This window comes from Abramis brama, assembly GCF_963993115.1.
Source record: "Abramis brama genome assembly, chromosome: 24".
NCBI lineage: Eukaryota > Metazoa > Chordata > Actinopteri > Cypriniformes > Leuciscidae > Abramis > Abramis brama.
This window is the reverse complement of record NC_139986.1, coordinates 28,451,536-28,468,688: the sequence shown is the minus strand read 5'-3', so window position 1 is coordinate 28,468,688 and position 17,153 is coordinate 28,451,536. Positions and strand designations below refer to the sequence as shown.

The following is a 17,153-nucleotide window of genomic DNA, read 5'->3' as shown; positions in this document are numbered from 1 at the left end:
ATATATATATATACACAGTCACCTAAAGGATTATTAGGAACACCTGTTCAATTTCTCATTAATGCAATTATCTAATCAACCAATCACATGGCAGTTGCTTCAATGCATTTAGGGGTGTGGTCCTGGTCAAGACAATCTCCTGAACTCCAAACTGAATGTCAGAATGGGAAAGAAAGGTGATTTAAGCAATTTTGAGCGTGGCATGGTTGTTGGTGCCAGACGGGCCGGTCTGAGTATTTCACAATCTGCTCAGTTACTGGGATTTTCACGCACAACCATTTCTAGGGTTTACAAAGAATGGTGTGAAAAGGGAAAAACATCCAGTATGCGGCAGTCCTGTGGGCGAACATGCCTTGTTGATGCTAGAGGTCAGAGGAGAATGGGCCGACTGATTCAAGCTGATAGAAGAGCAACTTTGACTGAAATAACCACTCGTTACAACCGAGGTATGCAGCAAAGCATTTGTGAAGCCACAACACGCACAACCTTGAGGCGGATGGGCTACAACAGCAGAAGACCCCACCGGGTACCACTCATCTCCACTACAAATAGGAAAAAGAGGCTACAATTTGCACAAGCTCACCAAAATTGGACAGTTGAAGACTGGAAAAATGTTGCCTGGTCTGATGAGTCTCGATTTCTGTTGAGACATTCAGATTGTAGAGTCAGAATTTGGCGTAAACAGAATGAGAACATGGATCCATCATGCCTTGTTACCACTGTGCAGGCTGGTGGTGATGGTGTAATGGTGTGGGGGATGTTTTCTTGGCACACTTTAGGCCCCTTAGTGCCAATTGGGCATGGTTTAAATGCCACGGCCTACCTGAGCATTGTTTCTGACCATGTCCATCCCTTTATGACCACCATGTACCCATCCTCTGATGGCTACTTCCAGCAGGATAATGCACCATGTCACAAAGCTCGAATCATTTCAAATTGGTTTCTTGAACATGACAGTGAGTTCACTGTACTAAAATGGCCCCCACAGTCACCAGATCTCAACCCAATAGAGCATCTTTGGGATGTGGTGGAACGGGAGCTTCGTGCCCTGGATGTGCATCCCACAAATCTCCATCAACTGCAAGATGCTATCCTATCAATATGGGCCAACATTTCTAAAGAATGCTTTCAGCACCTTGTTGAATCAATGCCACGTAGAATTAAGGCAGTTCTGAAGGCGAAAGGGGGTCAAACACAGTATTAGTATGGTGTTCCTAATAATCCTTTAGGTGAGTGTATATATATATATATATATATATATATATATATATATATATATATATATATATATACACAGTATATATATATATATATATATATATATATATATATATATATATATATATATATATATATATATATATATATACACTGTATATATAATATATATATATATATATATATATATATATATATATATATATATATATATTTTGTGTATATTGATATATTGTATATATTAAATCATTTATTTTATTTATAGTCTTTTCATTTTATTTATATATACATACATACACACACAGTAAATATACACAGTATATATATATATATGTTACCAGGAAAAGTGTGTAATCCGCCATTCTATAGAATGCCTAGGTAATGTATTTTTTGCAAAAAACATCAGGAATTCTATACATTGCCTAGGCATTCTATACAATACCGGGATTTCACACTTTGCCGGTAACATATATATATATACACAGTAATAATAAGTAGAATATTTATCCAAAAAATACATTTTAAAAAAATATTAAAATATTTTTTATATTTAAAGAAATATATTTATAATATTTGCTATGTTTCTCAATATTTTTATCTATTAAATGATAATAATATAATAATAATATTATAAAATAAACTATTTCATGTTATATAGAAATAGTAGGTATAATAGTAGGTATATTTCCCCATTTATAATATATAATATAAATATATAGATATAATATTTCCCCATTTACTCTGAAATGTTTTAATGACTTTGTGAAATGCAAAAAAAAAAAAAAATCATTATGTTTAATGGTCTCGAAAATAATCTTAAAAGGTCCAAAAAGACCATAATTTTGTGACTTTGGGGTGAATGTGAAGGTGAAGTATGAATGGAGAGGTTAACCCCTCACTGCCGTACAGAAGTGTTGCAGTTCAGCACGAAAACAACATTTAATTCACAAGGGTCAGAAAAGCTGAAGAGTGTTTCTGCAAAAGTAAAATGTGCTCCACAAAACCCTGACAGTGAGTTCTGCGGGGAAATGAAGCGCTTCAGAAGTGTGGAGTCTGAGCCTTTGTTTCTGTGGACTCGCGCGAGCTCATTGTGTTTCAGAGAGAAGCTCATTGACTTCTGCAGAACGAGAGAGCGAGAGAAAGAGCGAGAGCTGATAGTGCTGATGGAGCGTTTGCTGTCGGATCATGAACTCCAGGACAGGCCTGTGCCAGACTGTGCCAGGATTTACTCCATAACAATAATTAGATGATATTTTGCTGTGTGTTTATTGTGTTGTACGTTGGAAGGTTTAGGACTGACTCCTAAAGTCTTTGGTATTCTTCATATTCTGTGTGTTGGTCAGTTCACAGCAGTGACACAAATCATCTTTTCCAATAAGTTTCAATTGATTTTAACCTTTAAAAGGCATTTTTACCTTTATAAAGCAATTTTTTCTAATCGTATTATAAGTATGCATCATCTTTTGTGTCAAATTATTACATTTAATGAATAAATTCAGTTAGAATAATAATACACAATAGGGCTGTTGCCAATCAAAATGCTTTTACACAGACTGTTTAATGCAGATCAGAGGGACAAGAATGTGTTTAACCTGCTGTAACACATGCAGAAATAACATTTTGATGTTTTAAACATAAACATTGAATATTGATATCTGATTAAAAAAAATGAAAAGATACTTTAAATGTGAAATTAAAACCGCCAGTTGGTGGCAGCAAGTTACTGTTAATGAGTGAGTCACTGAATCATTCATTCAACCGATTCATTCAAACAGCTGATTCATTCAGGAACAAAGCATTTGACTGTCTTATGAGTGAATCACTGAATCATTCATTCAACCGATTCATTCAAACAGCTGATTCATTCAGGAACAAAGCATTTGACTGTCTTATGAGTGAATCACTGAATCATTCATTCAACCGATTCATTCAAACAGCTGATTCATTCAGGAACAAAGCATTTGACTGTCTTATGAGTGAATCACTGAATCATTCATTCAACCGATTCATTCAAACAGCTGATTCATTCAGGAACAAAGCATTTGACTGTCTTATGAGTGAATCACTGAATCATTCATTCAACCGATTCATTCAAACAGCTGATTCATTCAGGAACGAGGCATTTGACTGTCTTAATGAGTCATTGAATCATTCATTCAACCGATTCATTCAAACAGCTGATTCATTCAGGAACAAAGCATTTGACTGTCTTATGAGTGAGTCATTGAATCATTCATTCAAACGATTCGTTCATTCAGTAATGAATCACCGCCGTGTGTCATTTAGAGACACAAAAATATCCTGTTTCTTTGTTTGGAACAATTTTCATTGGCGAAATAAAACAAAAACAGGCAATGTTGTGTCTAAAATGTAAGTCACTTAACTTCTTATTAAAGGAGAAGTTCACTTTTAAAATGAAAATTCTGTCATAATATACTCACCCTCATGTTGTTTCAAACCTGTATGAATTTCTTTCTTCTGCTGAACAGAAAGGAAGATATTTAGAAGAATATCAGTAACCAGACAGTTTTGGGTCCCATTGACTTCCATAGTATATTTTTTTCCTACTATGGAAGTCAATGGGACCCAAAACTGTCTGGTTACTGATATTCTTCTAAATATCTTCCTTTCTGTTCAGCAGAAGAAAGAAATTCATACAGGTTTGAAACAACATGAGGGTGAGTATATGATGACAGAATTTTCATTTTAAAAGTGAACTTCTCCTTTAACTTCTTGTTTATTGAATGGAAATACATAAATGGAAAAGAATTGAAAAATCTTCATGCAACTTTCTGCATAATAAATGTTATTTATAAAGCTCTTTCAAAACTGCCAAAGTGCTGTAAGCAGAAACACATTGCATAAAAACTATGATACTACTGTAAATCATAATACCCAATGCCAATAAAAACAAGTCTGAAGCTTTTAACTTTTTATACAACAACAGCTCAGAGTGACCGAGACTATCCTGCTCCAAAAAAAAAAAAAAAAAAATTATGAAGATTATAAATTTAGTCTAAATAGCGTATGTATTGTTATACAACAGAAGCACTGAATGTTGCTCGACAGCCTCGGATCCCTGTATGGAAATGATCTCGGTTTCTTTCTGTTCCACTAAAGAAAGTGAGTCGTACAAGTCTGGAACTATTCTAGTAAATAATACATTATAAAGAACAAATAATAATAAATTCAAAAAGTCCAATGTGAGCAAACCTCAAAACCACCTTTTCCCCAATTCAGCAGAGTTTCACTTTAATCTGTTTCTCTAAACCCCAGTTTATCCGCTGAAATGCAGGGAATCTGAAGCGTTTACCTGGGCCGGTGTTTTAAAGCCAATCCTGTAGATTAGATAACGCAGGATTGTTGCGGGAATCTTTTTTAAGCAGCCGATCCAGAGACGCAATCACACACACACTGTTCTGCTAATAAAGTGATGTTCTGGAGAGCGAGCGACGCGTCCATGACCTTCACACCGGAAAAGCCTCATCCAAAAGAACAGAAATGCCACACACAGAGATTTATCACATCAGATGGGGTTTGTAGCAATGCAATAATTATCATATTTTTATTTTTTAAAATAAGATCACTAGCATAATCATTTCTGTAAGATAATTCAAGGGAACTTGAATGGCAGGCTGGGTGAATTTTTTAAATATTTTTTAAATTTATATACACATATATATATAAAATATTATTATTATAAATGCATAAATATATAACCACATAAATAATCAAATAAATGATCATCTAAAATAAATTATTTGTGTTCATTGAGAGGAAAACATAACTAGATTTTTAATTCACTTGCATTAAACATCTTAAATCTAAACATTTTAAATGAATTAATGGCCATAATGATTGATTTGGCTGAAATTATGACTTGTATGAATGAATGAATGAATGAATGAATGAATATCAGTCTAACGACTGCGGTTTCTCAATATTTCTCCATTTGCTCTAAAATACCAAAAACAGAGTAAAAATATGTTAATCGAGTGGAAAACAACTAGACATTTAATTCACTTGCATTAAAACATTTTTAAAATATTAGTAATGGCCATAAAGATTGATTAGCTTTGAAATGACGACTTGTCAAGTTTAACTAACTAACTAACTAACTAACTAACTAACTAACTGACTGACTAAATAACTAAATGAATAAATGCAGATATTGATATCATCTACTGTATATCAGTCTATTGGCAATATTTGCTGTTTCTCAATATTTCGCAGTTTGCTCTGAAATGTCTTAAAAATCTATGCGACATCTAAAAAAAATAGGCAATAGATCCAAAAATGTGTGGAAAACATGCTTGGGTTTAAATTCACTTTCATTAAACATTTTAAATCTAATTATTTATTCCATTATAAATGGTTTGGCTGAAATAATGACTGGTCAACTAGTGATTGAATCGATGTCAACATCCCTTTATTTCTATAAGCCTCATCAATATCAGCAGCGCTCTGCTTCTGAAAGTCCTTCACGTTCAGGGACGCTGTAAGTAGGTCAGCGGTGAAATTAATTCAGGACAAACGGAGATAAGAAACATTAAATAATGAGCCTGAAAACATCCCCAGATTTCCTCCACCAATCTCTTCAGAGACTCATTGAGTTTCCTTCTTAGAAAGAAACAAACGCTCCGTTACATGATGATGTAAGACGGCTGCAAAACTTCCTCCGACTCCGAGACATAATCCAATCTAAAGCACAGCCTTTTCATTGCAATGCAAGAGCTGGAAATATAATATGATCCATCTCTCAATGGCACAATAAAACACAACCCTCCAATCAATCACACACAACTCGAAGGTCAAAACACATTCTTCTCCCTTTACTAACTGAGCTGAATGCATACATCTGACAAATAATTCTGTGTCATAAACACCTGAAATGAAGACGATGAGCCGCTTCGGCTGGTGAAACCACTAAACGACCCTTAAACACGAAGCTTGCTTTGGTTACTCCGATCAGGGACGTACAAAACTGAATCAAACTAGTGCAAAATAACCAGTCAAACAGGAATAATCCAGGACTTTCTCACATTCTCTTCAGAATATATAAACAGAATAAAATATACAAAACAAATAAGGACGGGATATAAACAAAGAAATTCATATATCTCACGATTATCATTAAAGACTGCAATACATATATATTGGTTTCTCGTCCCTGCAAATTGCATATTCAAATTAATTTTTAATTTCAAGCACTTTAAGAACTTAAAACACGCCGATAACAATTTTATTTATTATTAGAATTTAAAAAGACATAAAATATACAACTATGTTATGTATATATTATTAAATACATATAAATAAAATATCTATTATTATTATTATTATTATTATTATACAATTATATAAAATATAAAACTATGTAAATATTATTATTAAATACATCTAAATAATGTTATTGTTTTTATTTTATTGTTATTGAAAAATATATAATGTAAAACATTGTATAAAGCATTAAATACATTGAAAACAATAATAATAAAATAAATAAAATAAAATATGAACATTATATAAATATTATGAAATACATGTAAATTAAAAAAGATAACTATTATTATCATTATTATTATTATCATTATTATTATTATTATTATTATTATTATTATTATTATATAGATAACATCACAATCACATTCAGAACTAATTGTTTTCCAGCTGACGAATGATAAATTGACAGCCAATCAGAATCCATCTGACTTTAAGAAGAATGAGCGGCAGATGACAAAACTGCAGCTTGCATTTATAATAAACAGAAAGTTATTGTTCTTGGCCTTTGTCCAGGCCTTTATGGGTTCGAGGTGTGTGTGTCACATGACTGACCTATCATAGCAGTTTGTGTCACATGACTGACCTGTCATAGCAGTTTGCGTCACATGACTAACCTGTCGTAGCAGTTTGTATCACAACTGACCTGTCGTAGCAGTTGAAGTCGTCTAACCAGCATCCCTTCTTCACCAGCTCGATGTTCCCGGAGTTGTTCCTCCAGGAGGCGTAACAGTGCGAGCGTTTGTCCTTCTCTCCCTCACATCTCTCCACACCACTGCGGTTCGTCTTCTCGATCTCCCAGTTAATGTTGAAGTACAAGCATTCGCGAGTCTCCACCTCTCCATGACTGGGTCCTGTTCAACACAAGAGAACAACAGGGTTACAGTTACTGTTCAACACAAGAGAACGACAGCGTTACAGTTACTGTTCAACACAAGAGAACGACAGCGTTACAGTTACTGTTCAACACAAGAGAGCGACAGCGTTACAGTTACTGTTCAACACAAGAGAACGACAGCGTTACAGCAGCGTTACAGTTACTGTTCAACACAAGAGAACGACAGCGTTACAGTTACTGTTCAACACAAGAGAGCGACAGCGTTACAGCAGCGTTACAGTTACTGTTCAACACAAGAGAACGACAGCGTTACAGTCACTGTTCAACACAAGAGAACGACAGCGTTACAGCAGCGTTACAGTTACTGTTCAACACAAGAGAACGACAGCGTTACAGCAGCGTTACAGTTACTGTTCAACACAAGAGAACGACAGCGTTACAGCAGCGTTACAGTTACTGTTCAACACAAGAGAACGACAGCGTTACAGCAGCGTTACAGTTACTGTTCAACACAAGAGAGCGACAGCGTTGCAGTTACTGTTCAACACAAGAGAGAAAATGACAGCGTTACAGTTACTGTTCAACACAAGAGAACGACAGCGATACAGTTACTGTTCAACAAGAGAGCGACAGCGTTACAGTTACTGTTCAACACAAGAGAACAACAGGGTTACAGTTACTGTTCAACACAAGAGAACAACAGGGTTACAGTTACTGTTCAACACAAGAGAACGACAGCGTTGCAGTTACTGTTCAACAAGAGAACGACAGCGTTACAGTTACTGTTCAACACAAGAGAACGAATGACAGCGTTACAGTTACTGTTCAACACAAGAGAGCGACAGCGTTACAGTTACTGTAGAATGACAGCGTTACAGTTACTGTTCAACACAAGAGAATGACAGCGTTACAGTTACTGTTCAACACAAGAGAACGAATGACAGCGTTACAGTTACTGTTCAACACAAGAGAATGACAGCGTTACAGTTACTGTAGAATGACAGCGTTACAGTTACTGTAGAATGACAGCGTTACAGTTACTGTTCAACACAAGAGAACAACAGCATTACAGTTACTGTTCAACACGAGAGAACGAATGACAGCGTTACAGTTACTGTTCAACACAAGAGAATGACAGCGTTACAGTTACTGTAGAATGACAGCGTTACAGTTACTGTAGAATGACAGCGTTACAGTTACTGTTCAACACAAGAGAACAACAGCATTACAGTTACTGTTCAACACAAGAGAGCGACAGCGTTACAGTTACTGTAGAATGACAGCGTTACAGTTACTGTTCAACACAAGAGAATGACAGCGTTACAGTAACCTAATGACGGATGTGCTGCTTTCAAGAGCAGATTCACGTGCAGTTAGGGATTGTTTGACAGAAAACACAGGAATATGAGCTGAATAACAGCAGCCCGCTGTTTGTACGTGCTTTATTTTCATGCAAACACACACGATGCCAGCGCCTGCATTTGGACACAAGCCACAGATACAGGCAAGAAACACACCGTTTCTCACTCCGTCAAAACAGCACTTCACACGTAACGGATGCGAGCCAAAAACAGTTGAGAAAATATCACTGCAAATATAAAACATCAACCAGATGAGAAGCTGTTTAGGAAAACATCAGTTCTGGCCCAGAATCCGTCATCATCATACACACGAAGGCTGATCATTACATGGATCCTTTACAGAGACGGTGATCCCAGAATTCACAGCGACAGACTCAACAGTGGCAAATGTCATATTCTTAATGAGCATTTTCCAGTTAAAATATCTAAAAAAGCAACAGATAAGATATTGAGACTTGTTTTCAGAGAATTAAGTTAAAGCAGGTGAAATATTTATTTTTTTTTGTTGAAAGAAATTAATACTTTTTTTCAGCAAGGATGCATTAAATAGATCAAAAGTGACAGTAAATATATTTATAATGTTACAATAGATTATATTTCAAATAAATGCTGTTCTTTTGAACTTTCTATTCATCAAAGAATCCTGAAAAATAAAATTGATCAGTTCCCACAAAAATATTAACAATTTATCGATAATAATCATAAATGTTTCTTGATCATCAAATCCTCATATTAGAGTGATTTGTGAAGGATCATGTGACTCTGAAGACTGGAGTAATGATGCTGAAAATTCAGCTTTGATCACAGGAATAAATTACACTTTACTATATATTCACATAGAAAACAGCTGTTTTACATTGCAATAATATTTCACATTTTTTCACAGTATTTTTGATCAAATAAATGCAGCCTTTGTGCATAAAAGAAACTGAAGTATTCCAAACTTTTGAACATAAATGTATGTTCATGATACAACGAGTCTTAATATATTAATATGCAGTGTTGCTGAAATAAATGTATATTTTTTTACTAGTAAACAAGTAAAAATTACTAATTAAAAGTCATGTTTTGCAGTGAAAGAAAAGCATCCTAGACGCCGAAACAGGCCTAATTCAACTGAAAAATTCGATCTTTTTAAGAAATTGTACGTTAGTCACTTATGTAAATCAGCTGTAAATTGTAAATCAGTCACTTATGTGTTTCCATTCATTCAGGAATCTGCTGTCTTAGAAGTGAGCGGCCTATGTAGACAGCAGACAGAGCCCAAGTGTTCCTGCAAACACCGGGACACTAGTGACGCCACAAAAGGTCTCTGTGAATAAAGTAATGAATCAAGCTGAAGGTTCAGGAGCTTCAGTCACACAGATGACCGTCAGTGACCGGAACGTTAACGACTGACGGGATTGCATCACACACACACACACACACACACACACACACACACACACACACACACACACACACACACACACACACACACACACACACACACACACACACACACACACACACACACACACACACACACACACACACACACACACACACACACACACACACACACACACACACACACACACACACACGAGCGACGAGAGTTTATCACAGAGCAAAGCTCAAGGGTAGATGAGAGTGTGTTTGAGGTCAGCGACCTTTGAACTCAGACGATACTGAAATGAGGTTATGAAAAATTATGAAAAATTCATGAGGACTGACATTATCTTCATGATAAATAAGCACATTTTATTATTATAATACACCAAAAAAAGTTATTAATAAAAATAAATTATATGAATTTAAAAAAAATAAAAAAATAAAATATATATATATATATATATATATATATATATATATATATATATATATATATATATATATATATATATATATATATATATATATATATATATATATATTAATTTCTCATTTATAAGCAATTTATTGCTTGATTTATTACCTTTATTATTCATACGAGGATTGACTTTATTGTCATTAAATAATCATATTTTATTACTAATACAGCTGTTTCCAAAGTTATTCATAAAAAAAAAAACTAAAATATGATATATCTAGAATTTATATATATATATATATATATATATATATATATATATATATATATATATATATATATATATATAATTGAATATTTCCCAGTGATTCTTTAGGAAACACTCTTCACTAATGCAGTGAATCAAAGCATGTCTTCATCGGAGAGTTCCTCCTCCAGCAGGATCAGCAGGACACAAAATAATGAGCTGATGATGATGATGGAGGTACGAATGAAAAGAAAAAGAAGAAAAAAACTCATATTTACATATTTTTAAGCCAAAGCGATAACGCCTAACAAGGACGTGGCGCCCTTGAGAACGAGTCCGTCACAGGCCGGTCAGGGTCACGAGTCGAGCACTCGATCTGATCTCAGATCAGCAGGTTTCCACTCCTGTTTACTATACAACACGGATTTGGCAACATCATCCGCGACAGATGTTCTGGCCAATCTGTGCATTGCGGTTGCTAAGCAACGGCGAATGTGGGAGTAGCGCCTTTCCTCGTCCCCGTAGACAAAACGCTCTCACACACACATATATGGCACACACACCGCGGATAGTGCTGGAGAAACCAGGGCACACGATGCCAGCGTCCCGTTTGTGTGTTAAACTAGTAAAGCGCACTCATCAGCATTCACAGGCTGCCATGGGGACATTACACCTAATGGACAACAGCAGATGTCAGAGACACAAAGGAAAGTACGCACTAAAACACGACTTCAGCGAGAGACCCTTTGAGACGCATGCTTCCACATTAACATTATGTAGGCAATATAATTTTAGTGTAACTGGTTCTTTTTTTTCGCTCTGCTTTTATGAGCATCAGCTGGCACGGATTGACTGGAAAACACTGAGGGCGTTTGGATGAGCCAAATGACGTGTTCCCATGTTCCTGCTCTTACTGTAGAAGATTCATTAGTGCTAACGAGGAAACAGGAAAACGTAACGACTCGCTCCATGTATGAACCGATTTAACTAATGTCTTGTGGACAGCCAATTAGATGTCATGATGATGATTGCTAAAATAAAGTTCCCGCTTTGGGAACTTAGGGAATTGTGTTTAACTCAGAAATTAATCATATTTCATCAATTTTAATTGTCTGCTTGATTCATGTTAACTAATATCATATTTATTTATATCCCACAATCCATTGCAAACTCACATTCTGATGACATTTACAGTTAGACTTACAAATAAAAAATAAAAAAATAAAAAAATAATATTATAAATACTATTATATTATTTATTAAATGTTTTGAATTAGTTTTTAAATTTTTATATTTTAAGTTTTATATATGCAATTTTTAGTATTATTAAATTGTTTTAATTATTTAATATATTCGTAATTAGTACTTATTTAATATATTCGTATTAGTATTAGTAATAGTAATTAGTAATTATTAGTAAGTATTAGTAATTATTTAATATATACTTTTTTTGTATTATTTAATTTCACATATTTTTAGTTTTTTACATTTAATATTTAGCATTTAAATACTATTATATTATTTATTAATGATTTGAATTAGTTTTTATTTTATTTTAAGTCTTTATATTTTTGTAGTTTTTTACATTTAATATTTATTTATTATTACTTAAATACTATTATAGTATTTATTAATATAATATTAGTTTCATATACTATAATAATTCACCTAATACTCTTTTTTTCCCCAATATTTGTATTTAGCTTTAATTTATTTTTATTTCAGTTTTAGTTTTAGTAATACTTCAACTTAAATTTGAAGTAAGTTGCCAAGGCAACATTTCTAATTTTCATGATTTAGGTTCAAGTTTTTCATCTAATGCTTATTATTATTATTATTATATCTTTATTTCAATTAATCAAATAATTTTAGTAAACAATAACACAGCCATGATCAAATCAAGTCCCGCCCAACATTCTTGTTCAATATCCTGTTTCACCTTTAATTGTCACATTATGAAAGTAAAAGTGATATTGGAAAAAACTGACATTGCGATATTTTGTCTTTCTGCGACATATATTGCGATATGAAAACAATTTCACCAGATGACTTGAATAGCTCTGTTATAGCTCTGTGAATCTGCATAGAATATAATAAAACTAATTACAAGCACAGATAAACACAATAGAACAAAGATACAAATGAAATAAGCAGTGCTTTATGTTTTTCAGGTAAGTCTAACAGCATTCAGGTACAGAAACTGAACAATCAAATGTAAAATAACACTGCACAGTCTTCTCTAAATTAAATATACTTAATCTAAGCTACAAAAGTGATTTTCTCTTTGTCTTTTGTTTGATTAGCATTAACAACAGACAACAGAGGAAATATTAGGCTGCTGTCACTTTAAGAGCGAATGCACATGCACACATCTGTTTTCTTTCTCAATCGTTTACATTCACGTAAGCCGTAAGCGACTGTGTTTACGAGGAGACTCGGCGAGATTGGCATTTTCACATAATTTTATATTTGTTTAAACACAAATATTAGAAGTTCTGAACAGTTCTCCTTCACGTCTTCTTGCGTTCGAATTGTTTTAAAATCACTTGAATGTATAAACTGACAGGTTAGGGGTTAGGGTTAGGGTTAGGGTTAGGGTTAGGGTTAAACTCAGGACCAAAAACATGTGCAATTGATAAACTTTCACTCTTTGATGGTTAAACTTTATTAATCCGAGAATCACATGCATTTCAAGCTGACGTGCCTGGTCCGTACGGATCAACTGCGATCTTGACTTTGAGGATGCACACATCGCAATATCACTGTTAAAAATATATATCGAAAAGATATATCTGGGACATAAAGATATATGTCCTATTTTCAATGCATTTCAAGAGTTTAGCAGCTCTAAATGGAATAATTTCAACCCCAAACACACATTTCTCCACCAGATGTTTAATCACTAAATCAAACCGACAAAACAGAGGCACGTTCACACACACACACCAATGTTTCCTGAAAGTGAGACGTGAACATATTCCTACAGGGACGCGTTCAAAACGCCGCCTCACATTTTCCTTCTTTTAATTAAACGGTGACAGTAATTGTTTCCTCATTAGTGTGTAATTGATGAGGACTGTAAGAGGGCAGATCGGCGAGTCTCTCAGCAAACAGGATAGAAAGACCAATTATCAGCATCAAGATATTCAGAGCCAAACAAACACAGCGACTGCTGCAAAACATTGATTTCATAGTCAAACTAATGTGTGTGGAAACCGCAAAACATTTGCTGTTTTAGTACTTCAACTCGAACACGTCTCTGGAGTGAAGAGCTCTCGACCGGCTCTTGTGAAGAGAGGAGGTCTGGATCTGATTTAACTGTCAGACACACTACTGTGAACACACACAAATCTCCCCAAATACCACCTCCACATTCCTGACGAGGCCTCGGATGGTAATGAAAACCAGACGAGGGAAAACCACGAAACACAGCGAACAAATGAAGACGCCTGAAAGCTTCTGTGCAGCCTGTGTGAACAAACCACAGAAAACATTCAACACAATCTGAGCCGTAATGCACAACAAATATCAGTTTAACAGTGTTGATGTTGCAAAGTTCATCAATCAACACTGATCAGAATAATGATGACTATCGTCTTCTGTCGAGCTGCTTTACAGCTGAAACTCAATTAGTTTCATAACTAATTCATTTAACAACATCAACATTATTTTCTTGTTTACCAGCTTTGAAACAATCTGTATTATAAGGTCTTTGGAGTTGACAAAAAAACACAAGAACATTGTGATGAACTTCATACGAACCTTGAGAACAAGCGCAAAATGTTCACAATAATATTATATACATCACACATCTGAAATACATGGAAGCTTTTTACGATCACAGTGATTTTTTAACCTGGAAAACAAATCCAAATACATGTTTGCGCTGGTGGAAATCTAGTTTACAGCCTCAAACCCAGTTTGATCCCACTAACCTCTCAAACTCTGGCTAATCCAGTGATTAGTTCTTTCTCAAAGTGGTTATTGAATCAAACTGGAAAATCAACTTGTGATTGTTTTTGTGCCGGAGTGATATAAACTTGTGTGATATACATCAGTGGGCGTGATGTCTGAAGATGAGATTAACTAACAGTGACGGGTTTATCGGGTTCATTGCAGAGTTTCAGACAATCCTCTGTACACATTTTCATCTCGACAACCGCCTGTCCGTCTCCTACACAGAACCATCAAAGCCTGAAGACATCTGTGCGCATTTTATATAGATTACATGATTAACCTCAGTGTCTCCATCGCATGCAGTTCATTATGAGTTCTGTATATTATTTTTCACTCACAAAACACAAATAAGATGCACTACTGTTCAGAAGTTTGAGGCTTATGTGAAAGAAAAGTCTCCTTTATGCTCACCAATGCTGCATTTATTTGATCAAAAACACAGTAAAAATCTGAAATATTATTACAATTTAAAACAGATGTTTTCTATGTGAATATATAGTAAAGTGTAATTTATTCCTGTGATCAAAGCTGGATTTTCAGCATCATTACTCCAGTCTTCAGTGTCACATGATCCTTCACAAATCATTCTAATATGATGATTTGATGCTCAAGAAACATTTATGATACATTTGATAGATTTTATGTTCCAGGATTCTTTGATGAATAGAAAAGTTCAAAAGAACAGCATTTATTTGTAACATTTGTAACATTATAAATGTTTTAACGTCACGTTTGATCAATATAAAGCAAATAAACGTTTAAAAAAAAAACCTTGACCCAAACTTTTGAATGGTAGAACTACTAAACCAACCAGTGCATGTCTAAATAAACAAGGACATTTTGTCAATGTAAAGCAACTATGAAGAGACATTTTTCCTTTTAAATATGTTATTTCAATTAATTTACATGCAAGAGTCTTTTGAAAATCTCATCATTATCTGAATCTTTAATCACTCCATCAGAATAAATTATTTCACGGACAGATGCAAACTGAAGCCAAATACGTGTTTGATTTCTGAAAGATCAAATATCGCTGATGCCAGTTAAAATTATTCACTGTTTCTATGACGTCTCAGTTTTTATAACTTCTGTGGGATAAAATTACAAAGTGAATGATTTAATCCTCCAAAAGCATTTCACTAAAGAGTTTGTGGGAATGATCTCTCAACACAAATATCTGGAGCCGGATATATTTAGAAACAGTTGCATTTCACCTCATCACTGTGTGTTATTCCCACACCAGACCAACTTTCTTTACACTTTCAAACAAATTAGATAAAAATACACAAGAAGCACTTTATAAAAAAGAAAAAAAACCCAAGAGTTTGAAAGCATTTTATCGCTCCTCAGGGAAGAGAGAAAAACTCACATGCAGCAAAAAAACAAAAAGAGAGACACCGGCTCCGTTCCAAACCTCCAAACATTATTTTGGTCAAAATGTTTTAAGGCACATCGCATGCATTTTCTACAGCGGGAGGATGAAACGCAGCGCTGATGAACCCGGCTGTGAAAACCTTATTTCGGAAAGATAAACTCCCACGAGTGCTCAAATAAACGCTTGGCAGAATCGCACACTACATGAGAAACACCCCACAGACACAGACAGGAACGTGGGATCGTGAGACTGATCATAAATGAGCATCTCTGTGGGATCCGAGAGTCAGGAATCACTCGGTGTGAACAGCACGACTCCATTTTACAGTTCACGGAAAGGTCAAAGGGAAGAAATTATGCATTAAAGACCCTTCATTTTCCATTTAAGATAAGAGTTCACTGTACTAGAACTGGAACTTTGGAAATTGTAACACTGAAACCAATGGATGGACAACAAAGGCCCACAATTCCAATGTAACCAATCACAAAATAAGGTTGAAAAAGTGGTTGATTTTCGTTAATCAATCATTGCTGTCTCTCCGAGCACTCAACGCTTCTCATCCAGAATAATAAACACACATACTCTTAGTAAGTTTTTGAGGATGTTTTCTTACATTAGTTAACCTACTAGTTTTTGCTAAACTATCCATAATTGAAAAGTTTCACTGATATTTAAAATGGATATCTTGAAATAAGACTTTGATCATATCACTCACCAATAATCGTGTTAAATAACTGTGATTTCAATATTGACCAAAAACAATCATGATTATGATATTTCCCATAATTGAGCACCCCTCCAAGAAAGTTAGTACAATTTAGCAGATGTTTTTCATTAGTTAACTACATTAGTTAACAATAATCAATACTTCTACAGCACTAATTAATCTTAAGGTAAATTTAAGCATTTACTAATACATTATTAAAACAAAAGTTGTATTTGTGAACATTAGTTAATGCACTGTAAACTAACATCATGAAAAAATGTATTTTTATTAACATTACCAAAGATTAAGATGTAGAAATTAAATTCACAGTTTTCTAATACATTAACTAATGTTAACAAATGAGACCTTATTGTAAAGG

At 34.4% G+C, this 17,153-nt stretch overlaps 1 protein-coding gene across 1 annotated transcript in view; it reads right to left on the bottom strand.

Annotated features, from left to right (window-relative positions):
• The window catches only part of acvr2ba (activin A receptor type 2Ba), a 47,812-nt gene that overhangs the window by 11,490 nt on the left and 19,169 nt on the right, over nt 1-17,153 (bottom strand). The window contains exon 2 of the mRNA XM_084102658.1: nt 7,145-7,352. Coding sequence (XP_083958784.1) covers nt 7,145-7,352 — 208 coding nt within the window. The remainder of the gene's footprint in view (nt 1-7,144; nt 7,353-17,153) is intronic.